The 16499-nt window shown below is 41.2% G+C and overlaps 1 protein-coding gene and 2 non-coding genes across 5 annotated transcripts; 1 reads left to right on the forward strand and 2 right to left on the reverse strand.

Moving 5' to 3' along the window:
* Positions 1–561: 561 nt before the first annotated feature.
* Positions 562–14183, reverse strand: MOK (MOK protein kinase). 3 transcript variants are annotated; one of them, XM_075192483.1, is made up of 12 exons: positions 13960–14178; positions 12978–13092; positions 11577–11666; positions 11276–11346; positions 8593–8671; positions 7537–7585; positions 4874–5052; positions 2502–2603; positions 1871–2044; positions 1691–1793; positions 833–1021; positions 562–750 (listed from the first exon to the last, which is right to left on the reverse strand). In XM_075192483.1, the coding sequence occupies exons 1-12, from the start codon at positions 13964–13966 to the stop codon at positions 667–669; spliced, it is 1242 nt and encodes a 413-aa protein (XP_075048584.1). In that variant the 5' UTR covers positions 13967–14178; the 3' UTR covers positions 562–666. The 3 variants fall into 3 exon arrangements, with proteins under 3 accessions (XP_075048584.1, XP_075048585.1, XP_075048586.1); XM_075192484.1 differs by lacking the exon at positions 13960–14178 and adding an exon at positions 13898–13905; XM_075192485.1 differs by lacking the exon at positions 562–750 and having other exon boundaries at positions 840–1021; positions 1695–1793; positions 13960–14183.
* A 150-nt stretch (positions 14184–14333) lies between these two features.
* TRNAK-CUU (transfer RNA lysine (anticodon CUU)) lies at positions 14334–14406 on the reverse strand. The gene has a single exon. It is a non-coding gene; the product is annotated as a tRNA-Lys (tRNA).
* Positions 14407–15982: 1576 nt separating this feature from the next.
* On the forward strand, positions 15983–16056 carry TRNAI-AAU (transfer RNA isoleucine (anticodon AAU)). Its single transcript has one exon. It is a non-coding gene; the product is annotated as a tRNA-Ile (tRNA).
* The last annotated feature ends 443 nt before the right edge of the window (positions 16057–16499 follow it).

The following is a 16499-nucleotide window of genomic DNA, read 5'->3' on the forward strand; positions in this document are numbered from 1 at the left end:
GATGATTAACAATTATTGAGAAATGATCAACAGTTGATTGGTTCTGTTGATTTCAGTTCTGTTAAGTTTGCTAACAATAGGTTAGAACAGACCAGTTTGCTTTCAGATCATCTCATTTGGGAAATGTCTCCGGATTCCATCCATTTCTGCTCTTTGTATTTCATTCTCCCAGGTGGGCTGGTGATGGGGGGGATGTGACTGATTCTTCAGACTTCTTTATAGTTTGCCAGTAAAGTAGGGGGGGAAGGAATAGCCCAATCATACAATGTATTAGAAATCAGATTATTAGAATACCTGGTTGTTGACCATATACAAATGTTTTAACACAAAGTACAGCGATGCTGTAATACTTCCATGTTTATATTTAATATAAACCTAAATAATTATATATGTATAAAAAAATGTGAAGAAATGGGATCATGGGCTGCAGTGCAAAGATTGGTACAGAATTAAATGTAAGTGTATATATAATATAATGAAAGTGCAGTAAGAGTGAAAATGTGCTGACTGCTTCTCCATTGTGTGAAGGAAATGAAAGCCCAGGACACACAAAATGGGTTGTTTAAGTCTAATTATTTTGGCTGTATACTTTACAAAGCTGTCACAGCGATGCCGCTTTTCCATGTGGTTGAAGGCACAGTTTTTGCACAAGAGTTCATTCTTTGGTCACAGTGGGCCCCCTCTTCCTTTTCCTTGGAGGGAGGGGAAGTTATACGGCTTTGATTTGCCCCCAGGCTGGTAGATATCAAACTGTTAACACAAAACAGAGAATGTTACAGCTCCAGGTTATCACCAGACAGTAAGTAATACAAACATGGCCGGGTCACTCTACCTTGTTGTCGTATTTGACGCTGGGGATTATGGGAAGTTTTCCATTGTTTCCAGGTGTAGGGAAAACGGACCGAAACTTCATTGGCGGAAAAGGAACGGCCTTTGTTAAACCAGGTACATTAAGTTTTGGCAGCTCCACTGGGTAGGTAGGTGCTGGACGGTGGAACGGACGGTCGGGTCTGGTCTTCGCCTGTTTTAAGATAGAATCTTGATCAGTTTTTCCCGTTTTTAATAAACTTAAATTTTATCAAAGTGGAAATGCCAACACTCTTCTCCGGGGTCTAATGCCCATCAGCAAACATTACAAAGATGGATTTCCAGCCCTATGCATTATATGATGTTTATATGCTCAGATCTTACGGCAAACAATTTTGAGTGGCTCATCATATACACTGTACAACTGGGTACCAGCTACCTGGGAGCGTTCCCTGTAAGCAAAATGCAGAGTTTCCTCAGAGGGACTCCCTAACTCCCCTCTACCTGTATTTATATTGAATGAATGAAGGTAAATGTGAACATTTTGGTCCATAACTGGTGCTGTTAATGCTGGTAAGACTTTCTCCACAGCTTTTCTATAAAAGTTTCTTTATAAATTAACTAGGAAGCGTAAAAGAAAAAAACAAAACAATGAATAAATGGGGTTAATGTGCCCTTAAAATGATCACATTGACAACTCTGTTCTTAACGGTCCTCTGTAGACCAATCCTGACCCAGGACAAGAATATTTGGGAGCCGGTTTTGGGCCTTTCCACAACCTCTTCTAAGCATACACAGAGCGAGTACCTACAATGAGCGGTTTCTAAATGAGCCCTGGTGACGTGATGCTGCAATGCCGTGAGAAATAGAGGTGAAAATTTACCTGCCTTCGCTCCTCTCCTGCGAGCCGCAGCCAATAATTCATGGAAGCGTTGGACTTATCTGTTATTCCTGTCTTACGGGGCAGGGAATGCCTCTCTAATATCCTGAAATACAGAGTAAGATCAGAAACCATCGCAGGTAACTAAGGGAAGGGAGTAGGGTGATCACAGCGATCCTCTACCTGGGTTCTGCGAAGTAGGAATGCTGGAGGATTTGTGCGGCATGGAGTCTCTCATCAGGATCGTATTCCAACATGCCGCACAGCAGAGATCTACGCTCGTAGGAGATACCAGGGAGCAGACGACTGATCCCAGAACCTCTCTTGGCTGGGAAATCAAAGCTCATTACTTTTGACCTGTATTAGAAATGAATAAACTGTTCATGATAACACTCCAATGGTTGGGTATATAGTCACCTTCCAAATATCCAAGTGTAAATTATACAGATTGGTATATGAGTATGCTTTAGTAATATCGTATGATGAAGATCAAGGAGGAAACTGTACACTAAAACCCAAACTTCTTAAACGGAGTATTTGAACATAAACGGCATTGTTTCTATTGATGCAAATGAATATTTCTAGTGCTAATTAAAGTAGATTTGCTTTTTTGTTTTTTTATTAAAACATAACCTACCCTTAACATTCTGTATTAAAACGTTATAGAAAAGACTCCACGTTGTGGATATGACATTTACATGTATGCAAAAAGAAAGTCACCAATGTTCATGGATCTATTAAATGTGAATAGATTGGTCTATGTATGTCACGAGGCCTCCAGCCCACGTGAACCCACACAGGATAAAGCGCTTACTGTTTGAACTTTCTCAGTACGGCTGAGGCTGGAGTGCCGAGGACATCGTGAATTTTGGATATCTGGTCTACTTCATCTGTACCAGGAAAAAGCGGACGGAGACTGGAATAAAAGAAATGAGAATAAAATCAGTATCTGACATTTATGGTGTTGTTTTAAGAGGGAACCGACTCGTGTCTGGCTTTCACATTTCTCTACAGGGAAAACATTGCTGTTGACATAGTCAGATGGGAATTGCTGATACACGACTGTCTGTACAAAGGCCAGCGCGGATTAATGACCGCGGAGAAGAGCTGGACAGCTGTGTCATGTACGTTACACCCACACAGGATAAACATGGCACCTTATCCAATGCTCGAACCTCATGCAGATGTGAGCATGTGGTGCTTACCCAGCAGACCTCCAGGAAAAAGGGCAATATTGATTATTGTTGTCTCTCCCCCTTTCCCAGGATTTTTGGCAAAGGAGGAGAGAGACGACAGAAGGGCTCAGCTCAATGCTCGCATCCGTTGTAAGACCCGAGCCCTCGGCTTCTAATTGGTAATGACCAAAGTTGGTACAGTTCTCTTCCCATGTGAAGCAGAGGGTCCCTGGGACTATGGCAGGTCAGGAGGAGGAGGGGGAACAGTCCATGGCAGTGGTGTGTGGTGAACCCCGTATCACTGAGCATCATTATTAATGGGTATTACTGTTACTACCAGTGGCAAATTTTTGCGCACTAGGACTGTTGTGATTTAATTAGTGATTACTACTATGGGGGCCTGTAAAAGGGCATTATTGTTACTGGTAGCTTATAACTTGGCATATTGCAACTTCTGTTGTATTATAAATTATTAGTATTGGTGACTTATTACTATTGCTACTATTATGACGGTAGTTGTGGCCGCCCTATCACTTGCAGTAATTAATGATGGCAGCACGGTTGGCGAAGTGGTAAGCACTTCTGCCTCACAGCACCGGAGTCATGGGTTCAATTCCCGACCATGGCCTTATCTGTGTGGTGTTTGTATGTTCTCCCCGTGTTTGCGTGGGTTTCCTCTGGGTGCTCCGGTTTCCTCCCACACTCCAAAAACATACTTAAGGTAGGTTAATTGGCTGCTATCAAATTGACCCTAGTATGTGTGTCTCTGTCTCTCTGTCTGTGTGTGTATGTGTGTTAGGAAATTTAGACTGTAAGCTCCAATAGGGCAGGGACTGATGTGAGTGAGTTCTCTGTACAGCGCTGCGGAATTAGTGGCGCTATATAAATAAATGGTGATGATGATGATGGTTTGGGCGTTACATTAAAGACGGGTCTGTGTGGATCTCTGTGTGTAGAGAACTGGCGATGTTATGACACCTGTATATGTCTGACAGTTCTCTATAGCAGATATATAAGATATGGTCGAGTGTACAAGTCCCCTAGTGAAGATCCACAGGGGCAGGTCTCACAATACTACATGAACTTCAGTTGAGATCTCCCATCAGCATCAGGTTAATGAAACATATATAAATTGTATACTTGTTGTTCAGCATTATTTAAGCAACATTTAGAAAAAAATAAACACACGTTAGAGTGTTGGAGGAGTCGGCAGACCATAGGTGAAGCTCCTACGTGGATTTAAAGCAAACGTGTCACCTACATAAAGTGGGGGCAGCTGTTTTGTGTGCTGGACTTGATGACAATGCAGCCTATTGGTTCACCAGGATCGGCAATAGCACTGAGACAGGTCTTTCTGTGTAACAGGCGATTGTTCATAATGAATGAATAGACTTCCTCCGCTGTCTGTGTCAGGTGCACTGTAAACCATATTGATTAGGCCATAAATAAATTACTCTACGCCTATTGTAATAATCCTCCAACTACGGCCGGTCAGAGGTCAGTAGGGATCCCTGGGGCTGGACACACAGGTGATAGGTAACATAACTCAGACATCTAGGATTGGGATTCCGAAACGGAGAAGAATTCAAGATCACTCCTCTAGTGGTCGGAAAAATATCTTTCTTAAATATTACCATCCCCCATAAACAGAGGGACATGATACCTTCCTGTTAGCGGTGGGACATTTCTCTGTTCCCTATCTCTGCGTTGTCACAGTGTGTCATTTTAGGGAAGAGATTTTTTTTTTTTTAAGTTTCATTTCAAAATGACATTGTACAATTACATACTGAATTCAAAGAGATATACAATAAAGAACAGTCAAAAATCAATATTGTACAGTTATCACTGAATAATTTTAAAGGAAATATTTCACTTTTATAAGATAAAATAAGTGGGAAAGGGGAAAATTAAAGATATGAAGGGTATTTGCTAATTCGTTTTGTACAATAAAAAAACCCCGAACCCTTGAAACACCCCAGGGTAAGAAAAATCCGTAGTTGTGTGGTCTTACCTGCAGATTTCAAAGAAAACACAACCAGCGCTCCAAATGTCCATCTTGCAGGTATAATATCCGTCGGTCAGGAGGCATTCTGGGGCCCGATACCAGCGAGTTGAAATATATTCTGTGTACGGCTGTCTGGAGAACACGCTGCGGCACGATCCAAAGTCTGCTAGTTTTAGGACATCTTGCTAGAACAATATAAGCAACAAGGCTCTAAGTGAGTCAGTGATTAACCATTACTGCTGCCTCTTTTTACATAAATAAAAGGACCTGACGGGCACAGAAGATTAAAGAAGAGCTCCAACTCCAACTTTTAATTCAGCAATAAATCCAGAGTAACGTCTACTGTTCTATAGGTCAGTACAGAATTGTATAACAGTGGGAGGCAAAGTGACTGTTTTTTTTCCCCACAGTTTGAGTGTCAAAATAGCTCATTTATCTGCTGAACTAAACGACCAGATCACACGGAGCCGGATTCAGTTGGTTGGACGACGACCACACACATAACACAGTTACTGGTACGACCAATCAAATCCTGGTCTATCCCGGTTGTAATTTGGTTGGGATCGATGCTCATTTGTAGACTCACACACTAACATTTGGGCGATTTTGATGAAAACCGCCAACATGCCCTAAATCACTCCATGGGGTAGACTTACGAAGACTTTTAAAAAGAAATGTAGATGTGTTGCCCATATCAACCAATCAGATTCTAGCTATCAGGTTCTAGAATGTAGTAGATAAATGATAGATAGAATTTGATTGGTTGCTATGGGCAACACCTCCACTTTTTTCTTTTTGAAGTTTTAGGAAATCTACACCAAAGTCTGATATGTCTTATAGGTATTTGTTTTACTCTAGGCCATGAAGCCCCTACTATGCTGTGCACCATAGATGTCACTGTTCTATGGTCACTCCTGTTTACCTTCCTCTGGCATCAATTTATGATACAACTAGGTTTGTGGGGTGGCTTACACATTACCTGTCAGACCAAGGTCACGTTATATGATCGGATCTGACAATGATAGATTCATTCACTGTGTTACTGGTTTTACTACATGCCGCACTGTAATAACACCTCACCTGGAAAACCTGCAAGTAAGTAAACCTACAATCAGGTTAATGTGTAAGCTGCAGCTTGTCTCACAGCCCCCAGGCTATATAGATGCTCTTCACGGACAAGAGGAGTTAGGGTGGCAAATTACAGAGTGCATCACAGGGCAGTACGTTTAACTAGAAAATCATGTTTACCTTTCATGCGTATACTGATGGACAGAGATTAAAGTGACGTTAAAAGCACAAAAAGACATTACAATTTCATGGAAACTGCACTACTACTTGCTAATAGGTGGTAGCCCTCCCCCCTTCCCAAACGGAGCCCTGAGAAAAAAAAACACACGGTCTGCTGTTATTCCGAAAATAGGGGAGGGGAACAGCAGAAGGACCAATCACGGGCCACAGCCAAGAGATTGCAGCTTGTGATTGGCCCTAGTGCTCCTGCACCCTCTCCACTGCCATTTAAAGATGGTTAACAAAATTAATTTGCAGGTTCTGTTACAGAACCAGCAGAGTCCTGGGAAAAACAGCTGCCTGTAGGATCTGACGGGGTTTTGGTGAGGGGATTAAAGCAGCTTTAATAATGATGAATGGGTAATATGCTCAGATATACTGTATATTAATTATACAATGTTCCTGGTTGGGAGATACTGTGGGCCAATTCGGCGACTACTTACAATAAATAAATCAGAAGTGATGTTATAAACACCATTTTTGAGCTCCATATCCACAAACATCTAAAGTCATTTTTAACGGTGAAGGAGTTAGTATTGCCAAAGCCGTCACAACTGGATGTAAATTTGGCAAAACCAGGTATTTTTAACACATTTTAGGGCATCACGGTGGCTAAGCGGTTAGCACTTCTGCCTTACAGCACTGGGGTCATGAGTTCAATTCCTGACCATGGCCTTATCTGTGAGGAGTTTGTATGTTCTCCCCGTGTTTGTGTGGGTTTCCTCCGGGTGCTCCGGTTTCCTCCCCATACTGTTAGGTTAATTGGCTGCTAACAAATTGACCCCAGTCTGTGTCTGTCAGTCTGTGTATGTTAGGGAATTTAGACTGTAAGCCCCAATGGGGCAGGGACTGATGTGAGTGAGTTCTCTGTACAGCGGTGCGGAATTAGTGACGCTATATAAATAAATAGTAATAATAATAATAATAATTTTTCTATGAATTTGGTTTTATGTCTACCAACAAGGTTATATCTAAACGGTGTGTGCGCGATTCGCCCCATCCCAATTTTATTTATAACACGCGGAATCACTATGCGGCTCGGGGGCGAGAATTCCTTGATAAATAAAGGATAATCGCAGAGGTGCAGAGAAGACAATTGCTGTCCAGCACCTTCTGATAACGTGCAGGAGGAGATAAATGGTGAATATACAGAACACTTCCTCCTGCAGGGACCAGCGGAGATACCGGGATGCACAGTGAGCGAGACAGAAAGAACTGAACAATGATTAAAGCTGCAGAACCCAACAGTGAAAACTTAGAATGTACAGAATGTTATTTATACAAAACAACTTTTAAATAATCCTTGGCGGGTGATATACAGTGACAACCGTGTCTTACTACCTGTGTATATTTACGATCATTTACCCTGTTAGACTTCTCACCTTTATTAGAATATTTTCTGGCTTCACATCGCGGTGAAAGATCCCGTTTCTGTCCAAATCAACAAAGAAAATACAATATAGTGGAGACTTAATATCACATGAATATATCAGAGGACTAGTAAATGAATGTACGTCCCTGACAAGCAGGTTTATATAGCTTTACAATAGGCTTATTCCCCACATCTACTAGCTTTCTAGTAAAATATACTGTACATAGATTAACCCTGCACTCTTTATATACTCCATTTAGGATAAAATGTACATTATTAGGGTCCCGTCATCATTACCTAGCTGTTGGAAAAGGATTAATGCTTAGGGCTAGATTTACTAAACTGCGGGTTTGAAAAAGTGGAGATGTTGCCTATAGCAACCAATCAGATTCTCTCTGTCATTTATTTAGTGCATTCTACAAATTAACAGCTAGAATCTGATAGGTTGCTATAGGCAACATCTCCACCTTTTCAAACCCGCAGTTTAGTAAGTATACCCCTTTGAGTTACTGCTAAGGCATCAGTCCTAATATAGAGTAATCTCTATTATGCTATTTACACTGCCGGTATCATTAATGAACACAACTTATTTTATACAGAAAACATTTAATGCAGCAATATTCATAGAAAAAAGTTAAACATCCAATTAAGACAATGCTCTCCCCATACCCGTTTTACCTGGACTGAGAAATCTACAAATAATATCAAGTTTTCAAATAACTCAAATATTAAATGTTTATTTAAATAGCTTTTATTGAGCAGCTTCTGTGCAACATATCACAAGAAGATTCATCACAAGGCATCTTCCCAGATGTTATACACCACCCACAATGCAATCTGTGCTCTAGGATGTAGGGGAAAGAGATTACGTGCGCTGCCTATAACCAGAAGAGGCTGCTGGACAAACACCAGGACTGCAGAGTTAACAGGTTACTCATGTTCTGCTTATGTAATGAGGAATGTAATTATCAGAGATTTCTCGGCAATAAACAGAGAGGACACAGAGTACTGCACACAGCACATAAACCGCTTCCTGTGCCGCCAAAGAGACGGCGTCCCGACCTACCTGTGTATGTGTTCCAGAGATTTGCAGAGCTGGTACATGTAATTCCGGATTTTGCTTTCAGATAATGGCTGTCTTCTGTCTGTGCCAAGAGAAGGGAATGAACAATGAAACTGTATAAATGTACGGCTAGAGACAATGTACTGCAGTCCCTTAGCGGATTCCAGAAAAGCTCAAGTGTTGTGTATTGCAGAGTTAAACAAAGCATTAAAAGGAGAATTATTAACAGTAGAATTTTCAAATGTTCAAAATTTAAGCCGATTGGCCAGATAACATACTATTAACATACCGTCCAACTGTGGAGGGGAAAAACAAAACCAAAAAAACACCAAAATACCCCACGCCTCTGAATGTGTAAGCCCCACCTTTGCTGGACCTTATGAGGGAATTCAATTAGCCGCAAAGTGTCTCCAGAATGTCCGTGAGACACTTTGATTCCTCCCACAAAATGGCTGCCTCCACGGTGTAGGAAACAGGGACACTTTATACATAACTGACCTATGATATTTATTTTCTAATAGAAAATATCTGTAACATTTTTAATTGCAAAGAGCAATGGATCATATATATATATTGTAACATTGCACCAGAGGTAATTATAGCGCATGGCAAGACAGTCCTCCTCAAATTGGGACTGTTCTGCATGAATAGGGACAGTTGGGAGGTGTGTGTGTGTGTGTGTGTGTGTGTGTGTATATATATATATATATACACACCACTCTATGTTCTCCATGATTGAGCTATACAGCATCTAGTGGCTAAGGATAAGGACACGTCATACGAGTATAAAGTCTGATTTGCCAACTTCTCAAAGTTTGCGGCTTCAGATCTTGTCCATGTTTTGCCACTTAATATGAAAGGTAATTTCAAACAATTTTTGAGCGATGTTGGTATAGAGTCCAATGCTTCAGATTTACTGGATTTCTTTGTAATCCTTAGATTTGACCAAACTGTGCAAAGAAAGAATAAAAATGACAACGCGTAGTCATAGGTTTAGTCACCAAAACATAATCTGATATTCTCGGTATGCCGATTAGGTGGAGATTACTCTTCCACGCTCCGTTCTCGGTATCTTCCTGCTGCCACAGAGAGAATCTATGTATAAGGTTCTCGCATTATTGGTAACTTGATTTTTTTTTAAGTTTTTTGTTCTGTCACAACCTGGAATCAACTTTCTCATTGTGGGAACCTTCGTATTATCTGTCTAAGGAGCGGATCCAGCAAGTATTTAGTGCTGTGTAGGAGCCGTTCTTACTCCCCATACATCAAGACCTCAGCTGTGTTTTGTATTGAACAGTAAGTGTCGTTTTATTTACATCAAACGGGCAAAAACCACAAAAACAATCTCTGCTCCCATATTAAGGGTCTAACAACAGAAGGGCTCTGCTCATGCATAAAAATTAAACTGACACGCAATAAAGCAGGAAGCTGGCGGAGGTTGGTGGGTGTTAATGGCAGCATCAGTGTGGAAGATTATGGAAATCAGAGCTTAGTTTCCCTTTGTTAAGGCGACCCCCGGATATATCTACATGAAAGTGAGTTCTCTGTACAGCGCTGCGGAATTAGTGGCGCTATATAAATAAATGATGATGATGATGATGATGAAAGGTCATTGCGTGTTTTTTATTTTATTTTCCATTTATAATCTCCATTTATTATTCTTTTCAGTACACAATGTACAGCACAGCAATACTGATGTGTCCTGGTTTACAGACAGTGCCGATCAGACGCTACCCGCTCCGTTCCGTTCCGTTTCCTTACAGGCAGTCAGGTCAGTTACGCCGGCCTGGCTTCACCCAAGAAGTCAGAGCAATAAAAGGTGGAATCCAGGCTTATGTACATGGTCTGATTACTACACAGTAAACCTATAAAAGGAGTTCTGCTTCATTCGCTTTCCTTGCAAAACCAACGTGAGTTAATGATTAACCAAGGATCAGGGACCGTACGCTACCTGGAATAATCACCAGCTCTCATTCCTAACTCTCTAGCTCAAATCAAGAGGAAACACAAGGAGGTATATTTGTATGTCAATATAAATATATAAATATGTGCAGTTTATTTCCCTTTCAGCTGGTAATACGAGAAGTAAGTGTGGAATTGGGAAATCGGGGCAATCATCATCATCATCACCACCATTTATTTATATAGCGCCACTGATTCCGCAGCGCTGTACAGAGAACTCATTCACATCAGTCCCTGCCCCACTGGAGTTTACAGTCTAAATTCCCTAATACACACACACACAGACACAGACTAGGGTCAATTTTGATAGCAGCCAATTAACCTACCAGTATGTTTTTGGAGTGTAGGAGAAAACCAGAGCACCCAGAGGAAACCCACGCAAACACGGGGAGAACATACAAACTCCACACAGAGAAGGCCATGGTCGGGAATTGAACTCATGACCCCAGTGCTGTGAGGGAGAAGTGCTTACCACTGAGCCACCCTGCTGCCCATTCAATTTGGCCGTGTTATTCTAGGAATAACGCTCACTATTACCATTATTACGGTAATTTTAACGCTGATTTTTGCTCACATCTCTCGGGGCCGCAAGTAAAAATCTGGGTTAAAATTACCGTATTAAAGGTGATACTACTAATGCCGCGTTAATCCTAGATTAAAGTGGCCTAATTGAATCTGCCCCATCGTGTGCATGCAGTGTGTGATAAATAGATTATATATTTACCTCTTATTAGCTCATAGATATTCATATCCATCAGTTCACAAATTAGTGCAAGGGAACCCGATTTTCTGTCACTGGAAGATAAAACAATCGATCTGTAACGATTAACTGCCATTCAGCCTTTCTGCCATCACACAAATTCTGAGAAAGTCTTTTACTTATAAGATGTGTGATGAGATGGATATAACAAATATACAGTATGTACATTCTACATAACATTATTCAACAAGACAGTCTAAGAGCTGTTACTGGAAGTTGTGATAAAATAATAAAATAAACAATAAAAAATAAAAAAGATACTTACAAAAGTACTTCATGTAGCGTGAGGATATTTGGATGTGGGCTCAGCCTTCGTAATGCTTGTATCTCTCTCAGACTATTCACCTGCTCATTACTATAAATCAAGGTGTATTAGACATAGTCAGACAATAACAAAACATACACTATTTATCTGCCTTAAAGTAAAACTAAACCTCAATTTAAAAAACAAAAAGGATTTTGTATACTGTTGAGGAGGATAAGATGTACTTCAAGTGGTATAACGGATATGTTTACTCAAAGAAAACCATTCAAACATTGTTCACTACACACTACCATATTTTATGCATCTAACTATCACAAGTTGTTGATTTACTCGCTAAACTGTCCAGGAAGAAAAATTGATGCATAAAGAAGTGTTTCATGTCATACGTGTAAAAAAGAATCAGAACATTTATAGAAACATAGCATGTGTTCATTTAGTCTGCCTGTTTTGGTAGGGGTTGTTATCATACAAATATGAGGGAGAGGTGTTTTTTATTATTATAATCTATTCATCATTATTTTTACAAGTATATAAGATGTATTTGCTAGCTGCTGAATGCACACCATGGAGGTATATTTACTAAACTGTGGGTTTGAAAAAGTGGAGATGTTGCCTGTAGCAACCAATCATATTCTAGCTGTCATTTTGTAGAATGCACTAAATAAATGATATCTAGAATCTGCTTGGTTGCTATAGGCAACATCTCCACTTTTTCAAACCCACAGCTTAGTAAATCTAGCCCTTTGTTTTCTGCCCACCCTGATCAATTCCCTTTATAAATATACCCTCATGGGTTGATCTAAAATCACTCATGATTATCAGTTCAGTCACAGGCTAAACATCTCCATAAAAAGCTATGGAAGCACTGACATCTGCAGGATAGAAGCAAGTACTACTCAACATAATAGATTATAAATACTTTACAACACAGTATTCCATGTAAAGATGCTTTGCATTTTTTCAACACCATACGGTTAAATGTGTTGTAATATAAACATACTACAACAATGGATGTCATGACATGAAGTTACTGGCTTAAAAATGAATGGAAGGTAAACGTATGATCAAATCAATACAACTGACTGATCAGCTTGTAAACCAGGATATGTAATTGTGATCTGCATGGCACTTAGGGCTAGATTTACTAAGCTGCGGGTTTGAAAAAGTGGGGGTGTTGCAATACCAATCAGATTTTAGCTGTCATTTTGTAGAATGTACTAAATAAATGAAGGCTAGAATCTGATTGGTTGCTATAGGCAACATCCCCACTTTTTCAAAACCGGAGCTTAGTAAATCTAGCCCTTAGAGTAAGTGATATATGAAACAAATTCAGTTTCCTAATGGGCACTCTCTGATGGCACAGTATATTAAATAGGACACTAATTAGCAGAACCTATGTACCTTTTAAAATGTTGCTTCATCTTCTTACATGCATAGTAATTTCCATCTTTTAAGCTTTGGGTCTTCACTACTTCTGAAAATGTCCCTTCTCCTATTCTGCTAATTGTTTTATATCCTGCAACAAAACATAAAAAGACGATAACAGATCGCACACAGGAATACACCAACGTACATGGGCTGTTTTGGAAAATGGGATTTTGCCATTTACTAATCTCCAAAGCTTAATGGGAGCACAAATGACCCTGGGTATAGTCTGCCATCTAGGACACAGAGCACTATAGCTTCAAAACTGTCTCCCCTCTCCACATTAAACACCATTTGTCTAGATTTACTTTTATAATAGCAATATTAGCAGGAGTGTATTAAAAAAATATAAAAAAATACAATTAGGCAAAATATCCTGTATATTCCTGGGTGGAAATCCAGAGTCTCCTATTGTGCTTTGGAGGTACAGTTTTAATACAAAATCCAAATTTTCCCCTACAACAACTGGGGGAGGGGGGGGGGGGTCACTGACAATCTAGGGGGCATCCCACAGCCAAGGCAGCAAAGGTCTGACAACCGAATTGTGGGAGGGGCTGCAGTTGTCGGTAAAGCTGAATGAAGGACATGAGGAAATAACAGTATTCCTTTAGTAGAGTGATCATTTTAGTCATAATAATAAAATATAATAAGGAGTATACATATATAATAGGAATACATAGCTGCTGTAAGAGTAATATTTATGTATTTATTTTAAAAGCACCAACAAGATTCAGTGACCATGTTATAAATGTTCTAGGAGGGGATACTGGATTGTGAAGGAGGTAACTGCACGGGGGGTAGGTACTCTGCCCCCCGTGGGGCACTTTCTGTGCATGGTGATAACTGCAGGGGGGGGGGTAGGTATTCTGCCCCCCCCCCCCCCGTGGGGCACTTACTGTGCATGGTGATAACAGATGGGGGGGGGGGTAGGTATTCTGCCCCCCCGTGGGGCACTTACTGTGCATGGTGATAGGGTCACCCGGAGTCTCTCACGCATGAATGGTCGCTGGGGGCCGGCACTGGCATCGCCCCCCTCAGGTGTCAGGGTCTTGTGCTTGGAGATCACTGAGCTGTCAGGCCGCCATGTTGTCCCGCCGTCTCCTAGGCAACCGCTGCTCGCACCCGGACACCGCGCCTGTCACCTGGGCTCCGGCTTGTGACGTCACCCGCCTTTGTCCCCGCCTGCCCCTAGGGAGGGGGGCCCCGGGATATACGGTTTGGTGACTGGGAAGTTGACATAAAGGAGAAGGATATATTATATATATTACACGCAGCTTAATAGGAGGAAATAATCACTTAAAATTTATAATAAAAAAAAAAAAAAAAATCAGTCGCCCAACGTGGGGCTCGAACCCACGACCCTGAGATTAAGAGTCTCATGCTCTACCGACTGAGCTAGCCGGGCAGATGTGGGGCTGGCTGTCTACAGGTCTTCTGTGCTTGGAGTGGGAGTAGCGTTTACAGTGTACTAATATGGTGTCCTCTCAGTGTGTACTAGACCGGTGTCCTCTCAGTGTGTACTAGACCGGTGTCCTCTTAGTGTGTACTAGACCGGTGTCCTCTCAGTGTGTACTAGACCGGTGTCCTCTCAGTGTGTACTAGTAATTGGTTGTACACTTGAGATTAGAACAGCGAATATTAAATAGCTTTATTTAATCCAATGATTATAATTGGTGTGTTACATCAGTTGATCTGCCACTCTTAGCTGCTCTGTGATGTCCTGTGCCACCATATATTGCAGTATTTTATTCTGTGTACTAGACCGGTGTCCTCTCAGTGTGTACTAATATGGTGTCCTCTCAGTGTGTACTAATATGGTGTCCTCTCAGTGTGTACTAGACCAGTGTCCTCTCAGTGTGTACTAGACCAGTGTCCTCTCAGTGTGTACTAGACCAGTGTCCTCTCAGTGTGTACTAGACCGGTGTCCTCTCAGTGTGTACTAGACTGGTGTCCTCTCAGTGTATACTAGACTGGTGTCCTCTCAGTGTATACTAGACCGGTGTCCTCTCAGTGTGTACTAACTAGTGTCCTCTCAGTGTGTACTAGACCGGTGTCCTCTCAGTGTGTACTAATATGGTGTCCTCTCAGTGTGTACTAGACTGGTGTTCTCTCAGTGTGTACTAGACCAGTGTCCTCTCAGTGTGTACTAGACTGGTGTCCTCTCAGTGTGTACTAGACCAGTGTCCTCTCAGTGTGTACTAGACCAGTGTCCTCTCAGTGTGTACTAGACCAGTGTCCTCTCAGTGTGTACTAGACCGGTGTCCTCTCAGTGTGTACTAGACTGGTGTCCTCTCAGTGTATACTAGACCGGTGTCCTCTCAGTGTGTACTAACTAGTGTCCTCTCAGTGTGTACTAGACCGGTGTCCTCTCAGTGTGTACTAATATGGTGTCCTCTCAGTGTGTACTAGACCAGTGTCCTCTCAGTGTGTACTAGACCGGTGTCCTCTCAGTGTGTACTAGACCGGTGTCCTCTCAGTGTGTACTAGACCGGTGTCCTCTCAGTGTGTACTAGACCGGTGTCCTCTCAGTGTGTACTAGACCGGTGTCCTCTCAGTGTGTACTAGACCGGTGTCCTCTCAGTGTGTACTAGACCGGTGTCCTCTCAGTGTGTACTAGACCAGTGTCCTCTCAGTGTGTACTAGACTGGTGTTCTCTCAGTGTGTACTAGGCCGGTGTCCTCTCAGTGTGTACTAGACTGGTGTCCTCTCAGTGTGTACTAGTAATTGGTTGTACACTTGAGATTAGAACAGCGAATATTAAATAGCTTTATTTAATCCAATGATTATAATTGGTGTGTTACATCAGTTGATCTGCCACTCTTAGCTGCTCTGTGATGTCCTGTGCCACCATATATTGCAGTATTTAATGCTTTGGTGTCTAGTTTTGAAATGTTCTAAAACATCTTAATATACAAAGTGATAAAAAAAAAACCTCACATCTAAAATATCAGTGAAGTAATTTCTCTGCCATGCATATGACTGGCCGGTTAGCTCAGTTGGTTAGAGCGTGGTGCTAATAACGCCAAGGTCGCGGGTTCGATCCCCGTACGGGCCAGCTACTTTTTTATCTTTTTGTTCACAGTGATGAAGTTATTTTCAGGTCGCCTGTATCTCCCAAATGTCAAAATCAAAACCTTCTTTGTAAATAAAATAAAAATATGAACCGTATACGGAATGCAACAATAACATTTTGTTTATATATACAATGTATCAATTATACTGTACATGTGGGAAATAAGATGCATCCAAAAGGCAATCTGTAGCTGTATTTCAATATGATATTCTTGCTGCTTCCAAAATATTAGTGTCATCAGTCTCATATACCTAGAGCAAACACTTGCTACATTCCACCCATAATGCCTATACTCCTGCAAACATTCTACTTATCACACTAATTTTACAATTACAATAACCTGGGTTGAATTTGATAACCATTGCTATAAAAAAAATGCCTTTAAATTTAGATAACTCACCCAGCCCATGTGCTTGCAGCAGGTA

The sequence above is a fragment of the Mixophyes fleayi genome, chromosome 12, assembly GCF_038048845.1.
Source record: "Mixophyes fleayi isolate aMixFle1 chromosome 12, aMixFle1.hap1, whole genome shotgun sequence".
NCBI lineage: Eukaryota > Metazoa > Chordata > Amphibia > Anura > Limnodynastidae > Mixophyes > Mixophyes fleayi.